Source organism: Tigriopus californicus, chromosome 2 (assembly GCF_007210705.1).
Source record: "Tigriopus californicus strain San Diego chromosome 2, Tcal_SD_v2.1, whole genome shotgun sequence".
Taxonomy (NCBI): Eukaryota; Metazoa; Arthropoda; class Copepoda; order Harpacticoida; family Harpacticidae; genus Tigriopus; species Tigriopus californicus.
In genome coordinates this window covers 9,543,687-9,565,410 of record NC_081441.1, presented here as the reverse complement: position 1 = coordinate 9,565,410, position 21,724 = coordinate 9,543,687, and the positions used below count along the sequence as shown (strand labels likewise).

The following is a 21,724-nucleotide window of genomic DNA, read 5'->3' as shown; positions in this document are numbered from 1 at the left end:
CAAATAAATCACACATTACCAGTCGACAAGTCTTCTCACCCGTGTGCCCAGCCCGACCCCCCAGAGGCTCCTACGCCCCCTCCTGTCTCCTGGGACAAAAAATTCGCGAGAATTCATTTACTCCCCGCCAATGCCGGTAATGACGTCCCAAATCGATTTCTTGTTCTGTCAAAATTCCTCCATCACCATGATCATTTTGTTCATATTTGAGCACAACCCCATGGACAGATGTGTCACACCCAGGTTGATATATTCTTCGGGTGGAATCCATTATGTGCTGGAGGATCATCTGGGGCTCGGATGAGACGAGAAGAACCAAGAGAAACCCACCTTAAAAGGGCTTTAGATCATTGCCATGTTGTTGGGATTATTAGCGATATATCAGGTCGCGTTTCTTTGCTTTCCAAGCACTAAGGCGTCGCCACGCTCATTGTGTGCGGATTGACAGTGCTATTTCTCAGTTTCCGCCACACCCTGAACCAATGCATCCATCTATCTTCGCAAAGAGTGATCTCACTACAAGTATTGTGCTTAGCAAAACTTCTCGATGACTGACTCAAAGTCGAAAGAGGCCATGGCTGTAATTTGGAAGTGAGTACAGCCTACGTTCGAACACACATTTAGTGTCCACCGTGATTTCCCCCATTTTTCAAGCCACTCATTGGGCTTGCGTCCCACTCTATTTTTCTACCCTGGGCTCTTCTCTCTCTTTGGCTAGTGCTCTTTGGCCTCATTCAATGCATGCACAGGGTGTGTTCTCCATCCCCTTATCAACGCGGCACCCTGTCTTGGATGATATTTACCGTGTTTCAGAGACAGGAGGTGAATGGATGCATCACCAGGCTGGTTGGATCAATTTTTCTCTCAAAAACGGCAGGGAAATAGTGGATTGAGGGCGTTTCAATCCAGGCCAGAGGACCGACCGACTGAGCAGCCATTCAGCCAGTCACTCAGTCAGTCACCCAGTTAGTCAGCAAGCAACCCTATCTCGTCAGGTGCTTGGGTGGAAGTGACTGATTTCTTTTGTGCTGGGTCATTCCCTACAATGGCTGGATGGAAAGAAGGAGGAGAAAAAGAGAGAGATAGGGAAAGATGAAAACACTCCCTTGAATGACGTCGTCAATTTGAAGACACCACTCATGCTCTTTAGCTCTTCCTGGGGCATCGGGGCACTGTCCAAGCATAATCATGCAAGCAGTCACCCTGGCCAGGCCTTGAGTTTAGCTAGATCACAAATGTTATGTCGCCACCCTGAATTCTGAACTCCAATCCGGGCTTTAATCAACAAGCTGATATGATTTGGATAGGGTTCAGAAAAGGGGATGACAAGGTATCTCACAATAGTGCACGAAACGAAAACGATTACATCCCGTGAAGATCTAGACGCGAAGGCAAGAGGAGGAGGAGGAGACGAAGGGGTTGCGTTCAAGCGAAATTGCATCACCATCGTCTCCATCCCCGAATTTGCTCTGGGAAATGAGTGCAATTCAAACGCCAGCAATCATCATGCACTTTGATCTTCTGCCCGAGTCAACTGGAGTTTGCCCTCGAGGACCTGAGCAAAGAGCGTTAATACGATTTCACGAATTACGAAGAAAATAAAAGGCCCTGTAGAGAGAGAGAGAGACGGGAAAACGAGTGCGCTGATGGGCCCTGTAATTCCAGAGAATGAGCTTGGGGATTTCCGTCCAACTCTTCTTTTGTGCTCGATTCAAGCCACCTCTATCAAGGGTCCTCGAGGCTAAATGAGAGAAGAATTGTCTTCTCTTTATGAATTCAGTTGCTATGACATGAGGAAACAATTCATCGCCAGGTTCCCAGAGCTCCCAAAAACTACCTCCAAGATGTCCACTGATGGTATTAACATTGTCGTTTTGACCGATTTTCGGGCGGTGATTTAACATCTCCGAGTTAAAAGGAGAAGAAAATGTGGACCTGGAAGATGGAGTACGGAAATTTCGGTTAAAAAAGGCGAAGTAATGAATCAAGACTAATCTGGATCCGAATACAGGATGGAGGTATGGAGGTACGGAGGAAGAGGTGAGGCCTTTGTTGTAGTTGTTGCTGTTGTTGCTGCCTCGTTTTAATCGAGGGTACGCCTTCCATCCGATATCTTTTCATCCCTAAGCTCGATGGAAGAAAGGACCTTGAATGCTTTTGTGATATCATCTCCTTCAGGATGGGTCCTCGATCTTGTTGTGTTGGCTCGAAATAACCAATCTGAGCATGAATCAAAATTACATTAAACGCGGACGTGAAAGAAACAGCAATTTCCTACTTTTGAGCCTTGTCAAAAACCAATCAAGCCTCAAAATTCGTGCCCCAACCATTGTAATCGACCTTTGAAACCACCCAATCCAGACTGAGGAAGAGCACCCGATTAGTCGTCCTCGTGGTCGTGGGTCTTCTTGTTCTTCTTGTTATTGTCGATCGTCTATTTTGTGAGGGGCGCGGACTGGAAATTGAAGGGCATAGAATTACCAATTGCCACAAATTTGAGCACGATGGGTGTTGTTGACCCAAGGACACTTGACGCAGTTCATGACTGGCATACTTACTTACCATTGTGATCCGAGTTTTGCCTAGTGTGTTATCTTGGTGCTGCTCCACCATTAAGAAAAGTGGCTAGAATGCCACATATTTTAGATTCATAACTGACCTTATTTGGACGTTTATCATCACTTCCAACGCCAAGCGAAGCTCTCAAGGCTGACTGACGTTAACGTGAAGGCCGTGGGTTTTTATCGTCGAACAAGTGTAGAGTCGTCTCCTTGTCTTTCACGAGGCCTTAAATGTTATCACCGGAAAATAGGGGCTCAGTTCAAATAGATGGTAGATTTTGGGCAGACCAGTGCTCCTGTCAAGCTAGAGGCCCATGTAATTTCCTGTTTGATGTGAAGTTTGGTGGAGGACATGATAGCCTAAATGGGCCTTCCTGATCTAAGCTATCTAACATTAGCATCTGTTTGTGAAATATGTCGGCTTGGATTATCCACTTCACCTCATTTTTCAAGGCCTGTAGCTGTATCAGGTAGGCCCTCAATGGACGATCCCTTCCATCCCGTCCATACGGCAGCTCTATAGCTTGAATCTATTCTCCATGATTGAATGACGGAAGAGGGGAAAATCAAATTGAGATGGACTACCATCAGTCCATCAACACTCTCACTCACTACTCCATCCCACCAAGCACCTGACTACCACGAACCCAGAGGAGAGGAAAAAACAGATCTTAAAAGCCAATTGACTTATCACAACCTAGTTTTCTCTTCATTCCCGGAGCAGTTCGTTTTCACTGCCATTCTTCTGTTGCCAGAGAGCAGCAACAGATTTAGAGCTTGGAATATCGGGATCTTTGAACGCACAAAGGCACTCTGACCAGAGAGCCATCTCTTTCCAGGCCATTTGCCAACTATTTTACCATTTTGGGGCTTCTAGAGACAAGCTTAAGTTCACGTTGTGTTTGCCATTTATGGGGCTACCATATAACATGGAAAAAAGTCCACCATCTCTCAATCTCCGCCCAAAGGTGTTTCTTCGGCGAGCGTTTTTGGAAGCGAACTCAAGAATCAGAGAGCAAGGGTTCCCAGATTCCAATGTAAAGAAAGAACCGGTATCTTACCTGAAACTAATACTCCATTCTTTGAGGGCGGCAATACAGATTTCAATCCCAACCTTTGATATGAGTGGTGGGTTGGACTGGTTTACAATTCAACCACTGATATTTGCCGCAGAGGGCTTGTTTTCTATTGGAACTCTTGCAACGCTGATGATGATGATGATGATGGTCTCGTGTGGTTGCTAGAATTGACTAGATTGCTGGCTAGCAAGCAAGCTACGTGGCGTGCTCGGTCGTTCTTAACTAATTCAGAGAGCATGCCTTATTAATTTCAAGACGTTCCTTTCACCGCTTGTGTCCATTCTTTAGTGGAGAATTCCCCGAGTGAAAGATGTGCATTAAGTGGCCGACTTTGTCTTGACGAAGGGGCCAATCCAGCTTGGTTTGACCCCGAGAAACCCCATGATTTGACATTGCCCAGTAGTGATAGTACTTGAGATGATGGTGGTGCTCATTGTGAGCTTCAGAGGATTTGAAAAGGCAAAGAGTCTTCGTTTTTCATCGTTCATTAAAGCGATCCATTGGTGCAATGATAAATGGCCGTTAAAAACCTGATTTTGGTCTGAGATGAGCCCTTATAGGAGCTGCGAGTGGTCCTTGTCCATCACTCGGCATGAGATCATAGAAATGCTAGATGGTTATGGAAATGATGAGAAATTAACCATAAATCATCTTCTTCACTGACCTTCCTGGCTTGTTGGAGGGGTAGGAGGGACCGATTAGAACCGACAATAATCTTGGATTGGCTGAAAACAATCGAGCAATAGCTTGCTCCATACTTATCCATCTGAGATGAGGACCGATATCTATGGTTTATAGTCAAGACGACGTTGGACGTTGGACGTTGGATCCTCTCCTCTAAACATCTCTTAAGAACGAAGATAAATCTAGCCATCATCTTCACCCTTAGTTAGCGCTTGAAAAGGCTGCTTGACCCGCAGTCCGCCGGATGATCGTTAAAATTAATTCCAATCTGGAGCTCACTCTATGTATGTAAGGACGTGTACCACGTACCATGTCGTCTCAGAGTAGAAATATGGCAATTACTCTAATGAATGTGAACACTTCAAAGGTGGTCATATCATGAGACTTGCCAGATTTTATCGCTCTACAACCGACATGAACCCTTTTCAAATGTCCGAGACAAACTACAGAGAAAGAGAAAGATCTTTGAATTTGTCTCGAGGCTAAATCTGAAGTCACAACGAGGTCAAGCCAAGAGATGATGATTCTTCACTTAGGATGGTGCTTGTTTCGAAAGGGAACGAATCAAAATATTGAGCCCTATAGTGCTGGATGCACAGATAGGAGGGTGGAAGACTCGTCTAGACCTTGGTGTGATTTTTTTCTCCATATATTTCCATCCAATGGCTTTAGAGATGCATCATTGGGTGTCTGGATTTTCTAGGGGAGAAACAAAGGCCATCAATAGATCCATTACATATTCCGGGCAACACAAAGATAAATTCCAGTTTTTTCTCTCCGTCAATTTGATAACTGTAGCATTCTTAAAGGGGCTTAAGATGGGGAGAAAAATCTCTCCCTGAAGGCATCCTTCGCGTAAAAAAAAGATCAACTCTTCAAGACGAACAACTGCGAGTGTAATAAAGGTGGAAACAAATATGAGAAATTATCGTTCGCTGGTGCTTCAGTGTTTTAACGGTCACTAAAGCTTGGCTGGATAAATAATGGCTCGTTCTGAATGGAAAACTTATCTCTAGCTCGATCGCGAGGATCGCGAGGAATCTCGTTGGTTGGCGATAGACCGACCAACAGCAGTTGGACCCTCAGGTTTACTCTCATGCCAGTTATAATTGTCGAAATGTTTGGGACCCTGTGAACATTAACACTTCACCAAGATCGTTATTTCAAAGTCTCTCCAGACCGATCTCGATGTGAACTTTTTTGTCAGTTGTGTGGTCTTTCTAGTAGGTACGATGATATGCCAGTTCACTAAAATCTGGCCACTGCCCTGGATCTGATTCAGGACTGCCAATGATAACCGAGCTCTAATTGACTGGCAACTGGCTGGCTATCTCGCTCCCTCGATTCACATTTAGAGCTTGGAGATGTTCCACAATGCACTCAAAATTGCTTCGAAATGGGGAATGAAATCATTGGATTATAATAACAGATCCGTTGCCCGAGCTCTACTTCAAACCCAGGCAGAAACCATCAGTCTGTTGGTGGTTGTAGAAGTAGTATTAGTACAATTACTAGCAGTGGTTGTTGCATGCACCTGGAGTGAAGAAAAAAAAAGAATCGTACCTCAATTATGAGCAACAATCATAATAGCACAATCAAGCCAGTCATGACTTGTTCTCATAACCTCTGTGTTGCCATAGATGAGCAACCGCATTTCCTGAAGACGAAGAAGATAGTTGAACCGTTAGTATCGAACGCTTGTCGAAGAAATACAAGTGGTTGGTGAGATAATGATGCAATTGAGTAATGAACTTAATGGTATGCCCAGCATTGGTGTGGAATCCAGTTCTATTGGTAGAAAGTGATCGGTTTTGTCTCACGTGTTAGTTCGTGTGAGAACAATATGGTCCTCCGAAAACCATATGGTTGAACCAAAGCGCTGCTGTGCCATGTGAGGTTGATATCATATTTCATAAGAGGCTGGTCTGAGGTGGTGTTTTATGGCCTCCAATCCCCATGTTGTTCGGAGATCCAACTCAAATATCGACAACTAGAGTTGCTTCCTAATGATTGAATCGTGATAGACCAAAGCAAAGTCAAGGATTCACCATTGGGCTTCGGCGTTCGTTCAACGATTCCAACCTTGAGTAAATCTTGTCACATGTGAAAGTGACGTCTCGAGTTTCTACAAATGGGACATAAAGATATCTTAAGATATGATTGCACAGAGATTTCATATTTCTGAATTCACACGGCAAAATGGCCGAGATTTCCCTCTGCATCGTGGATTGAAGGGGGAATTAGCGGAATTTTCATTTGATCTCATGGATAAAAGAAAGAGAAACGAGAGGTTTCGGCTCTTCAACCATGGGATCCAGGGATCCTCGACGGCCGTAATGATTGATTTCAGTTTGATTGTGACTATTCAACAAGCCAATCTCGGGGAGAAATCTCATCAAGTGGATTAGAGTTTTTGCACATGCATTCGAGGATCATTTGTCTTCCTGGTTGGTTCACGTACTAGTCCTCCAGGTCATCAAGTTGGCCACAGTGTGCGAATCGGAAGAGTGAGAACTTCAGGGATCGATCAAACCCCACGACCTCTGCCTGAGAAATAGAGAATCAGGCCGTAAAAAGCAGTTATTAAATAGGTAGGAACACGTTGGCAAAGAACCAAATCCATCGAGAGATTTAAGCGGGAGATTCGAATTGAAGACTATCAAAATCGCCTGAGGAGGAAGAAAGAGCTGTGGTAGTAATGTCAATATGGCTCTATTGGTTGTGGGAACCAAGGAAACCAATAAAGGGAGAAAAAGCTGCAATTAGTGTTGGGATTTGGCAATCATGAGTCTGATTAATTGAGTCCATCTGGTTTACCGATACATCGATTTTCGATTTCACCTCATTGCCTCACTTTCCAGGTTCACTTGTACTTCTCCAATCTGCCCGAAGATAAGGTCCCGTATGTAAATTCGATCGGAGAGAAGCATCGCATCAAACAGCTGTTGCAACAACTTCCGCCTCATGACAATGAAACGAGGTAAAATCAAATTTCAAAAATAAAATCCACAACTCACCTTCGATTCAACCAGACAGACCTGGGATTTGATTTCAAACGCTTGTTATCCCGTTTAGGTTCTGCAACAACCTCAGTGAGGATGAGAAGAAAGAGCTGCGATTGTTCGCCAACCAACGGAAACGCGAGGCTCTTGGGAGGGGCTCCGTCAAGCAAATGCCAGTCACACTCCAAAATCCCATGAAATGTGATAACGTAAGTTTATTTTTCCTTTATTCTTTCGCGTTGTAGAACATATTTTCGCCCACAACGTTTTGGGACTTTGTGAGCTACGAGCTACTTTTAGTCGGCTTCTGGTTGTCATCTTGCATATATTTGAGAGTGTCAATGAGAACATTTTCAGTGGGCCTTTATCATCATCAATCAAAGCGCTCAATGGCTTCCATGCCTGCATCCTCTTTGTGGGTAGCTTCATTGAGCTCTCTTGATACGATTCGGATTAGACTACAGCCACGATGTTGAACACGTTGAGCTCTTCTTCCCCGTCCCTTTTGAAGTTTGATTGACCTCTCAATCTCAATCGTTAGAAATCTTCCATCTCAACCCTCCGAAATGGACCAAAATATACCTATGAATAAATAATCATCGTTGTACTTTGTCGTAGTGCCCATCACACGTGGATGGAGGGGACATTTGTGTGGTGGCCTCTCGAGCCGGTTCAAATCGTTGTTGGCACCCGAATTGCTTCGTGTGCTCGATATGCAACGAACTCCTGGTGGATCTCATCTATTTCTATAAGGATGCGAAGCTTTTCTGTGGGCGGCACCATGCGGAAACCATCAAACCCAGATGCTCTTCATGCGATGAGGTAAGAAAAAGTGCCACTCGGATTGGTCATCATTCATTGGTGCAGAACACGTCCAAGAGTATTTGTAAAAGCTCTTTTGAGGCTCAAATCCTGTCGTTGTGACTGGCTCTGGGAGAGCTCTTGGCGTCCAAGTTTGGAATGAATTTTAAGTCTGACGTCTGTCCAGCCTTGCAGCTAATAAATCATGGGCCATTTGAGCCCCGCAAACGTTCGCTGCTAAGCGCTCCTGTTGCAAAATTGCAATGTCATTACCATTACCACTCGCTCGGGTCTTTGAACAGGATGAATGGATTCAAAAGGGACTTGGGTCGTTGAAACTGCAGCCACCGTTCGTTCCTCTTCAGTTATTCCTCCCGATTGAAGACGTCCATTTCTTTGCAACACATATGCTAAACGACGACAAGGGACCTGATGTTTTGGGGGGAAACGGCTCACCAATTTTGGAGTGGGTTTCTTTTTTGGGAGAGAGGAGAAAAAAATCAAGAGATTAAAGTCTTGAATGAAATAAATCTCTCTCCCAAGTTGCTCCTATCTAGCTGAATCTTTCTCGCTCGCTTGACTCGGGTAGTAAAAATCTACGTTTTAAAGCACTGCTCGGGATGCAACGCTGCAACTTTCGAGGCTCTTATCGGACATGTACTCTGGTGCCAGATACATGGTTCCAAGAAATATGTCCAATGGGTCTAATCCGAAACCGGAGCAAGTCTGCCGATTGTTGAATGTCGGATGTTGGACGTGGGTTGTGAAAAGTACCCGTTTTTTTCTATATCTTTCAGATCATCTTTTCCGACGAATGTACCGAAGCCGAGGGTCGAGCTTGGCACATGAAACACTTTGCCTGTTTTGAATGCGATCTCCAATTGGGTGGACAACGTTATATCATGCGAGATGGACGACCATATTGTCTCAGGTGTTTTGATTGCATGTTTGCCGAGTACTGCGATGCCTGTGGAGAGACCATTGGCGTGGATCAAGGTATGTGAAGATCACCAACCACTACGTACCTTCATGTTGATTAAAAACACATTCCTGACTCATCACGTCGTACCCCGTTCCCCTCGGAAGAACCCCTAGGAAATGATTGAGGGATGGAGGATGTGCATTTAAATTCAGAAACGCGTAACTCACAATCCCTTGCTCACGTACTGAAGGAATTTTGTACCATGTTGGTTTGATCTTGTGTTCCTGTTTAGCCTGGTTTTTTTTCTTATTTTTCTTGTGCGGGAGAATTGAGGATCTGATTACTATCTCTGGAAATTTCACATTTGCCTGAGAGATCATCCCTTGGTAATGGATCTGATTTCTATCTCTCTCTCGCACATCAAGTCAGTAGTCTGGTGTGGCAAGGCCGAGATTGGTTGAGACGTATTAGTGGTAGCTGGAATGGTGGAAGCTTTTTAAGTTTAATAGTGAGCCACTTCTGGCCTCGGGCCGGATCTGGGAAAGTGAAATCTTAAGCGATCAATCCTTCAATGGGCACCTTCATCCCCCAGTTCATCCTTCTTGATGATAAGTAACCTAGCAGGTAGAGCAGACTGACTGACTGAGTGACTGCTTAGATCTGAGGCCGCGTAGATTCACGCATTGTGATGGAGTCCGACGAAGGTGTATGGTGTATGGTACCTCATATATTCATCCAGTCATATCTCTCTTTGTTTTTAGGTCAAATGGCACACGAAGGGCAGCATTGGCACGCCAACGAAAAGTGTTTCTCATGCAAAACGTGTCAAGTGTCGCTTTTGGGCCGACCGTTTCTCCCTCGACGCGGTCTGATCTATTGCTCAGTGAGCTGCTCCAAGGGCGAACCACCCACCGGTAACAACCATCACCAAGTGTATGATAACATCAATGTCGGCATGGTGAGCCATGGTGGCACTCACAATTCAAGCTCGGTCAACATCTCAACGACAACCAGCACAAACACTACCAACAAAGCCGTGAATGAGACGTCGGATCTGTCGTTCTCCGAGCAAAGCAGTTTTACCATGTCGCCCCAAATCCACCGAAAGACAGCGGTGATCAACAAAGGCGACCCGAGCTTGTCTGCCCTCGAGGGTCAAGGCTTTGTGTGGGGTTCGGGCGTGACCAAGGCCTTGCAGCCCCAAGGAAGTGCGTCCTCCAGTGGCTTGGGAGGGGATAGCAGTGATCAGTGTGTGACTCCCACCAAAACGTTGACATCTGAGCCGCCCAACCCTTTGGACAACAACACTCCCATGATTTCGAGCATGATTTTATCACCCACGGAGACCTCGGCAAACGTTGGCCATAAAAAGAAGATCCCTCCTCCTGTCAAGGAGAAACCCAAGTTCAGGCCGATCTTGCAGAACGCCAATGGCCATAGCAGCAGCAGCAGCAACAACAACAGCAACAACAACGGGCAAGTCGCATTTGTACCGAGGTCACCTCAAGTGCAGCGTCGTGAGAGCTGGAATGAGTATGACACCAAGTATGATAAATATGGAAGCCTGGGTCGTAAAGAGTCCATGGGGCGTTACCGTAAACACCAGCAGCAGCTCCAATCCTCGTCGAGCTCCTTCGATTTCAGCGCTCTGACGTCCCCATTGATTCCTCGTAATCCTATGGGAGGCAACGCCCGTGAAGAGACCCCTCGATATGCCAATGCTTCCATGATTCAGGCGGCCAAGTCGCCCTTGATGGGAAGACATGCTTATGGCACGCCCAAGATGGCCCATAGGCCAATGACCAAGCCACAGTTACCTGCTCGAAACCCCTACCACCAGTCTCAGCATCAGGAGAACCTAGCCCCCGTTACCTCTCTGGATCAGATCCTCCAGTCTCCGCCACAAACCCCCAGGCATGTCCGAGAGCGGAGTTTCTACAAGCCCAATCAAAACCACGGAGGATACTTCGTACAGGCTCCCTCTCAGCAGCAGACCCAACAGGTGCCCCCCCATCACCAACACCACCACCATCCGTATCATCCTCAGAATCAGCCAGCCCAGTTTGCCTCCCCGTTCACAACCAAAACCATTGACCGCCGTCAGTTGGAGTTCAACTTGGAAAAGCTCATTGCTGAACAAGGTATTGAGATCATTGGTCAGATCACCAAAGACATGACCCCCTATCAGATCCAGCAACTGCTCCACATCACCAAGAACAAATTGGAACCGACGTCCCATGAGGTGCGGAGTCGGCGCCCTCTCGATCTCAGTAGCTTCGACGACTCCAAACTTGAAAACATCCTCACCGAGCTCTCGGTGAATTCCACACCTCAGCAAGCGCCCCGCCCACCTCTCAATGGCTACCAACATTCCCGCATGCCATCCATGCCCGAGTATGCCAATGGCCACCCAGCCAACAACATGAACCGCCCCGGGGGCGACGATTCCACAGACGATGAAGGAGACGGTAAAAACCATCGTGGCAAACGGCACAGCAAACGACACCATCGCTCATCCAAGAATCTTTCGGTCCACTTTGATCCCGCTCAGATCCGTCCCTCGCCTCCGCAATACGATCCTAATCTCAAGCATCGCCACTTGTCGCCCGCCGTGCCAAGAAAGTCTAAAAATAAACCTGTTGACAGATATGGCTCTCTTCCACGAAGCAACTCATACTCGGGGCGATTCGAGGAGCCCTTTAGGCGATACCATCCCGAAGATGACTACTCAAGTTCTTCCTCGGACAGCGACGATCCTTACGCTTATCAATTACCACCCAGGAAGGCCTACGGCGGCGTAAGAGTCACGTATGTGCCCAACGATAGACGAGCAGTCCTGCAAAATCGGGACCAAAGGCGACGTCATCCCAGCGGGGGAAGTTTAGCTGCTCATCCCAATATCATGCCTCTGCAAAGGCCAAGGCAGTCCTCAGTCCAGCCTTCGGTTCCACCCATGGGTCCACCTACGGTCGGGCATCATCCTTCGGGACATCACCCTGTTCAAGGACGTCAAATGGCGGCTCAATTCCAGCCCCAGTCATTGCCCATCCAACAGAACCTTCAACCGTATCCTCAAGGGGCAGCCGAGATGGTGAATGCGGATCCCAAAGACAAGAACTGCATCATTTCATGAGGATGATGAAGACACATGTGTGTGTGTGTGTGTGTGTCGGTCTGTGCATCCACCTGCACCGTGGGACATTGAAAAAAGTGCCTGTGATATTTGCATACCTGCTCCATTGATGTGGGCAAGTGGTGGACCATGGTTGGAAGTGTGACATTTTATGGCACCAATCACTTAGTATTGTGATTGGACTTTGTTCCTAACTTGTTTCAAGAATATATATTTCCCTAGTCATGCCATCATGAATATCTCGAGGGTTATTTGCGTTGATTTATTCTCACCCATTGATCCATTAATGCTCCGGGATTTTTCATGGAGAATTTGCAAAATGAAGAGTGCCATTATATTGATTGATTCCACATGATCATTGACGAAGAAGCTGCTGCCTCCAAGGCAACTCGTGCCTCCGTTGAGTATTGTAATGTGGTGTGCACAATCCAGAAAATCTGCCGACTTTCTGAAATTCCATTGTTTTCTGTTCTCAACTCGATTTGTGCCTGATTGCTTGGGTTGGTTTGGAGACGTAGAGAGATAGGTAGAAAGATCGATAGAAAGATAGATCGATGGTTGTAAGCACTTCTGTAACAAGACAATAATTCGAGATCAAGGGGTCTCTGTTCGACGGGATGAGAAGTGGTTTTGAGATCTCAAGGTCCGTATGATCGTATATCGAAGAGAACTACTTGCGTGCGTATTTGGACAATTGAATGAGAGCCCTCTTTAAATCACGCTCGAAGAATGTACGAAATGCAAACACAATCACGAAAATTGGCCGCGAATTCTTTCAGCTTGACTCGCCGTTCTCAAATTCAGCGATTGGTATCGGGGCTCAATTTTGTAGTCATGCTCATGAACCGTGTACGACTCTCGAATCGATGCACTGAGGAGAATAAAAAATGTGTAAGCCGATATTCTGTACCAGGGTCATACATACAATGAATCGAAAAGGGGAACAGTACAGAAAGAACGTCGAGGAAAGGTCATATTTATAGTACAAGAATGTGGTACTCATTTTTGTAACGTTAAAGAAAGTAATTAGTTCCAACCAAAGCAAGTCGCTCACAAAAGCCTAATTGGCACAAATTGTAGATAAAATAAAATGAGACAATACCAAAATTGACCCAAAGAGTAAGATGTTGCAACATTGTAAAGCATTCAATTGGTTATGTTTCAAGTGCGCAAAATATGACCTCGTATCGCCATACCTTATTAACATGAAGAAACCCAAAATAATGCACGATATGGATGGACTCATAAACCGATCCTCGCTCTTTTTCTTTTCTTTTTTGACGCAAAGGCATCGCCGTGTCCAGTTCATAAAACCTCTTGATCACATTAAAATGATTTCCTGCAGTGTCCAAACAAGGGTTATACGTTAGCCAAGACGTGATTTTGCAAAGTCCAAAATCATCGAAGGAATCAATCTTGACTATGGTTGGCTCTTCAACGCCATTAGTGATGCTTCCGTATCAGAGTCGCCATCAGTGGTTGGCCCAGGGTGAGCTCGAGGTTTTTTAATACCTGATCGGGCACTGCAATTTGAAGCCAACACATAAGCACCCATTCTATTTCAAGGCCCAGGCCTCATCTCATGCATGCGAAACCCATTCATAAGATCTCAAGTCGGTTCCAACATGCCAATCATGTTGACGTTGGTCGCTGATGAAGTCAAAGTCCGGCACCCACTCCACCAATCTTCATTAAAGAAAGCGAATGTGCACTGAAAACTAGACACAAGCATTGTGCTTATTTTACAGAATTTAATGTTGAAGTTTTTTTGATGACCCTTGTGGCCATCACGATCGTCCTGAAGGGCCTCGCTTCCCCACAAACGATGATTTTCGGCGAATCGCGGTTTTCCCCAAAGTTGAAGACACTACTACTACTACATCTTATTTGATAGAAAACTACGGGGGCCAGGTTTTTATTTATGAAACAAGAAGATCATTCTCGTCAAGTGCTGAAACAATGTCCATGCCAGCTATTATATATCTAGATAAGAAGTGATACATATTCTCGTGGTTGTGGCTTTGTGGTGCCCATACTGTAGCTGGACATTTAACCTTTTGGTGCCTTTAATGGTCTGAGAAGAGAATCATGAAGAGATCTCTTCCATGAAAAACATTCCTTGCGTCTCGAGCATAATTTGCATATTTCAAGCTCACACACAAAAAAGTGATGAAAAAGTGCTTTGTGGCACTCCCAACTCTCAAGCCAACATTTAGCGCAACACACTGATATAAGTCGCCTATTCCTCTGGAACTTAATTCCCTCCAAGGTTGACCCTCTTGACTTTATCCATTCATGTATCTTCAAGCGAGATAGCCGAACCAACGAGGGTCACATCACTTTGGAAGTGTGCAGATGGCATCGCCGACGACGAATCCCATCTAAAATGGTCAATTGAGCACAATTCTTATCCAAAGGCAACCGACCCACAACATCTAGAGATATCAAGGCTCGAAAGTCAAGTTTGAATTCCACAGAAAATGTGGCGATTACAAGAGAGTCATTGCCGCTTTTAAGAGATACATTTTGGACACAGTTCAATTCTGCCATGTCAGGCCACATTGATAAGGGATTAGAGTTATTATTTAGAACGCTCACTGATATATGTATATAAGGCCACAATATTGTAGTTTTGGTTTTAGGAAAATCATCAGGTAGTAATCAGAGGCAGTTATTTACGGCCGTCTGGAGATATGGCCTTCCAATAGAAAGATAAATATTGCATCTAGCTTCAAAATTCACATTCAATTTGATCAAAAGATCTGGCCAAAATGAAATTTAAATCTCGTATAGGGACAATTTTTGAAATCAGGAATACTTCATAAGCGTACATGATATACTGCAAAACAGATTTGAAGTATTTGTGTCAGTGTGTTTTCTTTTAATAAAATCTGGGTATTCCTCAAAAGCCGGTTCGATAAGGCCCAAATCGTTAAGTAAATATATTAATTCTTTAAGTGATATGACTAAGAAAGCCATACAATCAACATTCTTGTAATTTTCCGTCTATATACCTGAAAACAAAAGTATCAAAAGGATTAAAAAGAATGATCTTAGACGATTGAAAGTATGTTTTGTCAGGACAAATGATCACATTTTTGACCGTAATTAAGAGATTAGAAACAACAAGTATATCAAAATAGATTCGAATGCAAAAACACGAATCCTAGAAGACTCTGTTTCATTGCTACAGTATAACTCCAAAAGGCATGAAAATCCAGAATGTGCCGTTATGTAAACAATTGAGCCTTGTTTCAGTGGTCAAATGAGGTAATTTTTGGTATTTTGTGTTGTTAACAACATGCATTTGCCCTCTAAATCTGGCTCTGTGACCATTTCAAGGATGCTTGGAATTATAATCAAATAGTGCACAACGTGATTGTTGAGCCGCAACAATTTGCAGAACTCAAGGCTACATAGCGTATATCATAATTCAAGTGCAGAACAAACATGATCAATTGTTTCAAAACACCTCACGCAACGAGTCCCTTTCTGCAACTGACTTAGTGCACAATTTGCACAACCAACGTACACGAACTTTCATTGCAAGACATTGATACACAAAAAAACATTTCGTACTTGCATGTGGAATTGCACTTACAAGAGAAACCTGCTCCCAACTTGAATCAGAGTGTTCAATTAGGCACGGGAAATTGGGGCTTCTTTCTCGGATTGGCTTCGAAATCAGGAATGCCATAAAATACGCTCACGCCAAAGCCAATTGGCTTTCCTTTTCCCGACCCAAGTGGTATTATCAATGAGATATCCGAATGGGTTCACACTACATCATCGTGTCCATTGAGCCCCGTCCGGAATTGCAGCATGGTGGGGTCGTAACCATTCTCCTTCAACCACATTTGGGGCTTCAAAGAGCTCCCCAGTAGATTAGTAAAGTGCCCGAGAGAATGGTCGAAGGCGAGGTCGTTCTTGACTCACTTGGGTAGCGTATTGTTATCGGCATAATTAGACTTTATGACGATTCGCTTTCTCTTATTTCGACCACATTCAGTTTGGATATGAGTGTGTATGTGTGAAGATCCCGACTTGACTCAACCTGGATATCCCTATATACCCAACCAACCTACTTACTTGTTAACAAAGTTTTACCCATAGACAACTATGCACAAGCATTTCCCCCATCCAAGAGCTCGTTCTCGAGAACAACGCTCCCACCTTCCATTCCGAGATCGGTGATGTTGGTTCATAATCGATCTAACGACAGAAATCAATGGCCCAGTAAAGGTGCATCTTGTGCACTTAAGAAGTCCAAGACAAAGCGTAGTCTGACGAGTTATTGTATCAATGATAATGTTCATGGCCCTCTCTTACCATGCAAATGTTGCACAAATGAGTCTCCAGCTCTCGTTCCAGTTTTAGGCCCTGTTAGGCCTCGGATCCATCCGGCAGAGTTTTGCATACTTTTTTACGACAGGACAGTTGTAAACCATGGCCAATTTGGTGCGGATTATTTATAGGAGTTCATTTGAAAACAGTCCGGCTTGGGTTTTGTTCCTCTGATTAACCAATTTGTTCTCGCAGTGAAGAGGTACTTGTGAGACCATCTATGATGATTTGAATATTGAGTAGGAGGTTCAAACGGCACCACAATTCACACAGGTCTCTCTCCCTCTCAAAGAGAAAATAGCCTCTTCAGATTAGACGATGGGATTAAACCTTGTTTGTCTGAAGATTTCTTTGGTCCATCCAGATCAAGGATTTCGCGGTCTTTCAAATTTTACCTCACAACTTCCGCTGGGCAAGGACAGTACGGAAAAAAGACTGCTCCTCTCATGTACAGGGTGGTCCATAAAATTTGTTCCCCGATTCCAAATGTACCTTTTTCATAATCGAATCAGTTTTTTTTCATATAATGTCGACCAATTTGCATGAATGTTCTTACAGCACTTGCCGTCAAACAGCATATATGTATTTTTTCGAGGGATTCGGGGTAATTGCCTTTCCAAAAAGTGAGAGAAATCGGGACAGCTGCATATTACTCAAAAAAGTTGATTTGACGAGGAATTTTACAGAAGTGACTTGTAAACTTGTTCGTTTGATCTTTACACACCATTGCTTTTAAGGCTTCAAATTTTTTCCAATGGATTGATTTTAGTTTCCTTGTTGTTAGCAATAACAAAATAACTTCAAGCAACTGGTTTGTTCACGTAATCGACAATGATTAATTTGAAAGCCCAAGTTGGGCTTGTTTTGCATATTGATCCTCTTTGCAATTGCCATAATCCTGATGCAGACAAAATTTTGCAAAATATTAATAAACCTAAGCTTTGCTTCACTCTTTTCTTCAAGTTCTGGTCATTTTTGCTTTCAAATTGAGCACCTACAAACTTGCAACAGTCCCCCTGAAATGATCAAGCTCAAAGCAATTAGCTGTCAAATACCAATTCATACTCAAGGAACCTGGGTTCATTTAGACGATTGTAAATCATCCCAAAGGAAAACCCCACTCATGGCAATCTACAGAAGAAATTGATTGTCTGAGCTCGTTGTCCGAACTATCGCCTGCACTTTGAGACGTTTAGGGATTTGACTCAAGTGATGTAAGGACGCACCCTAATTGATACTTAAGTCCACTGTCAATCAAAGAGCAAGTTTTCTGGGCTGGCTGAAAATGCCCATTTGTTAGCTCCTGCACACTCATCCTTATGCTTGTCCAACCCAAGCACGAACTCCTCTCTACTGTACGTACAGAATATGAACAGTCACGGACTTCTAGAAGTATGGACTGCGAACGAGCTTCCCGCCAAATCGGTCTGCTCTTGGTCATAGCAACTCTGAGCCCCCTTTCGAATTAAAGTAATAAAAGTAAGAAACGTAGATCTCTTCAATTAAAGGTAGGTCATTCTTATATCATTTACTTGTAAAGTGGATCATTTCAAAGTTACGTTGTCAAAAGCTTCTGTAGCTGACCAAGAGCAGGCCGAAAATTCGAAATTTATGTAGCGTTTACAACATAGCTTTGAACATGTCTCCTGAGTTCCCTAAGCATAAGTTTGGGCTCAAATTTGGCCGAGTTCATTTATTCAACAAGATCTTGCGGTCTTATCAAGCGCTTATTTGGAATACGATGAGCGGTTTAGGAGAGAGGAATTTCTTGCTTCCATTCGCAATCCATATCTCTAGAAGTCCGTGGCACAGCATACAGTAGTATGTAGTAGTGGTGGTGGTGGTACCTTTGGGGTAACACGAAGGAGTAGATATCGTCGACTCACAGAGCAGTTTGTCCGTTGAAACTGTCAAAAAATGTGAGACGAGAGTGACGATGACGACGACCTTCCTTAAATCCCCTTTGGTCGAGAGCTTTCATGAACACCTTTTTCTGACAGGAAAAATAAATTTTAGCCATGAATGACGTTCAGGACGAGCTTCTGAGCAAATGTGGAGCAAAAACGATTGGTAGACAGGCAGGATATGACCAAAAGTCATTTGCAAGGTGAGGGCTTCTTTGGCTAATTGATCGTGAAAGAATCGCCAATGGCATCAGATTTCCGTGATAGGGTCGGTCTTAGGAAACTGTTCAAAGACATCCTCCAAAACTCATTTTCTCCTTCGATCAATGCGTTTTGACTCGATCTACCAGTTACTCAAGATCTGTTTTGATATTTTGACATTTTGACCTAATATTGAAATAATGTTTGAGCTCATTTTGTCGACACTGGAAAGTGGCATAATAATTATTTTGAGCTGAAGTAGATTCGTACCTCAACCCTAAAAATTGAGGTCAACACACTGTTTTGAATTACAATTTAGGGTTTACTGTCACCTTGTCGATGGAGGTGTTGAATTGCTCTCAAGTCGTTGATAAAGCATCTCAGTTTACCCTCGTGTCCTAAGCGATTAAGTTCCTGATGATGAAAGGCGACTTGATGAGCCATTGACATTTCATCTCAGCTAGTGCGAAAACTGCATAGGAATCTTATCAGATCTCTTAGATTAAGGTTTCTTTCTTTAACATTGAAGTGGACGAGTCTCCATGTCCATTCTCCATCTTGGCATCTTGACACATAATGGCTAGATCTTAAAGTGGCGATGTCACAAGTGAGAATTGCCCGAAAACGATCAAATTTCAACGTAATGAAATGCCGATATTTCAAACGCGAATGGGACTTATAAATTGCCACAGGCGTGATTCTATCCCCATTCAAGTGTTATCGGACAAAGGAGCCGCGATTCAAAAGTTGCTCCAAACTATTTTCTCGTCTCCTTGTTGCTTCTCTCTAGAACTGTCCGGAAGAGAACCTACTCATAACAACCTGGACAGCCAAACCAGGATCCCGATGATTATGATGATGAACAAGAAGAATCGGGGCTTGAATGGATCCACTCTGGCATAAATAATCTCGAGTCTGTTGACATGTGCGATGCCGACATCACAAACGAGACCGAATGGGCCAAAAGAATACGTTTGGCCTGGACAATAATTGGACGCTTCTTCTCGAGAAGTGCCTCTGTGATGTTGGTTTTGGGTCCATGGAGCATGTTTATAAAATATGGGGTTTTCGTGAGAGGAACTCTTAACCATTCGAAAAGCAATCACAGAGCGTCTTGAGATGATCGGACTCTAAATTGGGAGGAAATTGAGAAATGATTTGGTCTAGTCATAAGAGAGTATGCATACAATTTGGAGCCAAATGGGTGGGGGTCCATTCGGAATGTCTGGACCAAGAGCTTTGAGGTTCTTTATGGGTTCTCGTTAAGTCAGTGGGGTCGGTCGGCAGTCGGATTGGACGTTTGTACATGGAAGAGATGTTATGATCAATGAACAAAAAATGCCTCGCGAGATGATGGTTTCACCCTTCTTCGTACTTGAAAACGAACATACGCATGGATGTTGGGATCTCTCTTCCAATACATTGAAATCATGACGAAAGGGATCGGACTTAGTCCGGCATGATCTTGAAATTGTCCAAGAAAACCTTAAAACTGAGGAGAGCAAAATTTTCCCCAACGTTCAATAGTCTTAATCAAAGTGTCAGAGATATGATTTTGTAAAATGTGGGTAATTACTGATGAAAGTTTTCCCCGCAGATCTCTTGTGCAGTTTTAGGGGAATATGCTTTGAACGAGGTATTAAAAGTACATCATGACAGCGGTGGGATTCGAACCCACGCCCTTTCGGACTGGTGCCTAAAACCAGCGCCTTAGACCACTCGGCCACGCTGCCTTACGATTACTTTGCTTATACAGAAATATTCTTATTTATAAATAAAAGTTAAAACTACTGTATTTTCGTCCCGGTATAACTCATATTGTCAAAATGTAAGCTATTGCGATGGCCCTTAAATCTATAGGTCAACCCCGTATCCACTTCACAGAGAGTGTTTTCCAACTGAAAGAGATGTCAACCAAATCTGTCCAACGGGTGCTTTTGTGGTTTCCTACCCAAGAGCAAGAGGGTTTTCATGTCAACAAGAACAATGTTTTTCATGATTGATGAGACAATTTTGCAGAAAGTGACAAAGCTCGTGACAGTGAACTCTTCTTCGTTTGCAGTGCGTTTCCTTCTCAACAACTTAACTGAATTCACCACGACAACAGTTCGTTCTGATGAGATAATCGAGACAAATTTGGACATCCCTTTATCTCCAAGGCCGTATTTGAAAAGTTGCCAGTGATATCTTGGAAACGATTAAAACTCGATTTTGTCTGGAGTGACCAAGGGGTCTCTGTTCAAATTTGACTAGACCTTTCGTTCACAAGTGTTTGATCAGTAGCATACCAATTTCCACAAGTTCTTTGTGCATTGTTGTCCAAAGTGCTTTGGTATCGGACACTTGGCCACTTCTGAGTACCCTCTTGGAATTTCAAATCGGATATTTACTAGATACTTGTGCTACTCTCCATTGCTCGTTGGCTACCTCCACAACAAATGGAGTGCAACAAGCTTCAGTTGGACTATCTTAAAGTGACTGGTCAGAGGGACTTTGATAAAAAAAGATTTCAGAGACTGATCTTCATTTGGAGACGTGTATTAGGTCAAGTCATTCGGCTTCCAAGCTTTACACCAAGCCGACACATCTCCCAACCGCATTCCTCACTAGGCTTTTTGTGATCTGTTCCCTATTCAGTTCTAGGGTAGTTCGTGGCCCCATAATTTGAATTTCTCATTCTGTCGGTCTATGTTTTGCTCTTTGCATTAAAAGAGTCTATTTCACGAGACTTAAAAGCGAGTGAGAAAAATCTTTGGATGAAACGAAAAAGAAGGAGAGGCAAGAATGTGAAGCTGACACATACACAGCTGCTTGTTTTGCCATTATCTTGGACTGAAAATGACTCTTTGAAAGCGTCCTTCCCGTCCTCCCTCTCCACAAATTTATTGATAGGTTGCGTGAATTGACTTGGAAACCCCTGAAGAGGTAAGTTGTACAATATCAATCCTTAGCGGATTTCCTTACAGCTACTGGGAATAGAATTTCCAGCACTTCAATACGAAAAACTTATTGACTATAGATTTTGATGTTTTATCTGACTGACCAACTAACTAGAGTTGGCAGATCTGGCCAACCCTTGAATATAGGGTTGAT

The 21,724-nt window shown here is 44.0% G+C and overlaps 1 protein-coding gene and 1 non-coding gene across 9 annotated transcripts in view; one reads left to right on the top strand and one right to left on the bottom strand.

The window, feature by feature from the left end:
• The window catches only part of LOC131877111 (protein prickle-like), a 92,510-nt gene extending 80,091 nt beyond the window's left edge, over positions 1 to 12,419 (top strand). For all 8 annotated transcript variants that reach the window (XM_059222687.1, XM_059222690.1, XM_059222688.1 and 5 more), the window contains 5 exons: positions 7,186 to 7,304; positions 7,400 to 7,535; positions 7,945 to 8,148; positions 8,925 to 9,123; positions 9,811 to 12,419. In XM_059222687.1, the coding sequence (XP_059078670.1) occupies positions 7,186 to 7,304; positions 7,400 to 7,535; positions 7,945 to 8,148; positions 8,925 to 9,123; positions 9,811 to 12,182 (3,030 nt within the window). In that variant the 3' untranslated portion in view covers positions 12,183 to 12,419. The remainder of the gene's footprint in view (positions 1 to 7,185; positions 7,305 to 7,399; positions 7,536 to 7,944; positions 8,149 to 8,924; positions 9,124 to 9,810) is intronic.
• Positions 12,420 to 20,284: 7,865 nt separating this feature from the next.
• On the bottom strand, positions 20,285 to 20,364 carry Trnal-uag (transfer RNA leucine (anticodon UAG)). The gene has a single exon. It is a non-coding gene; the product is annotated as a tRNA-Leu (tRNA).
• Between the last annotated feature and the right edge of the window lie 1,360 nt (positions 20,365 to 21,724).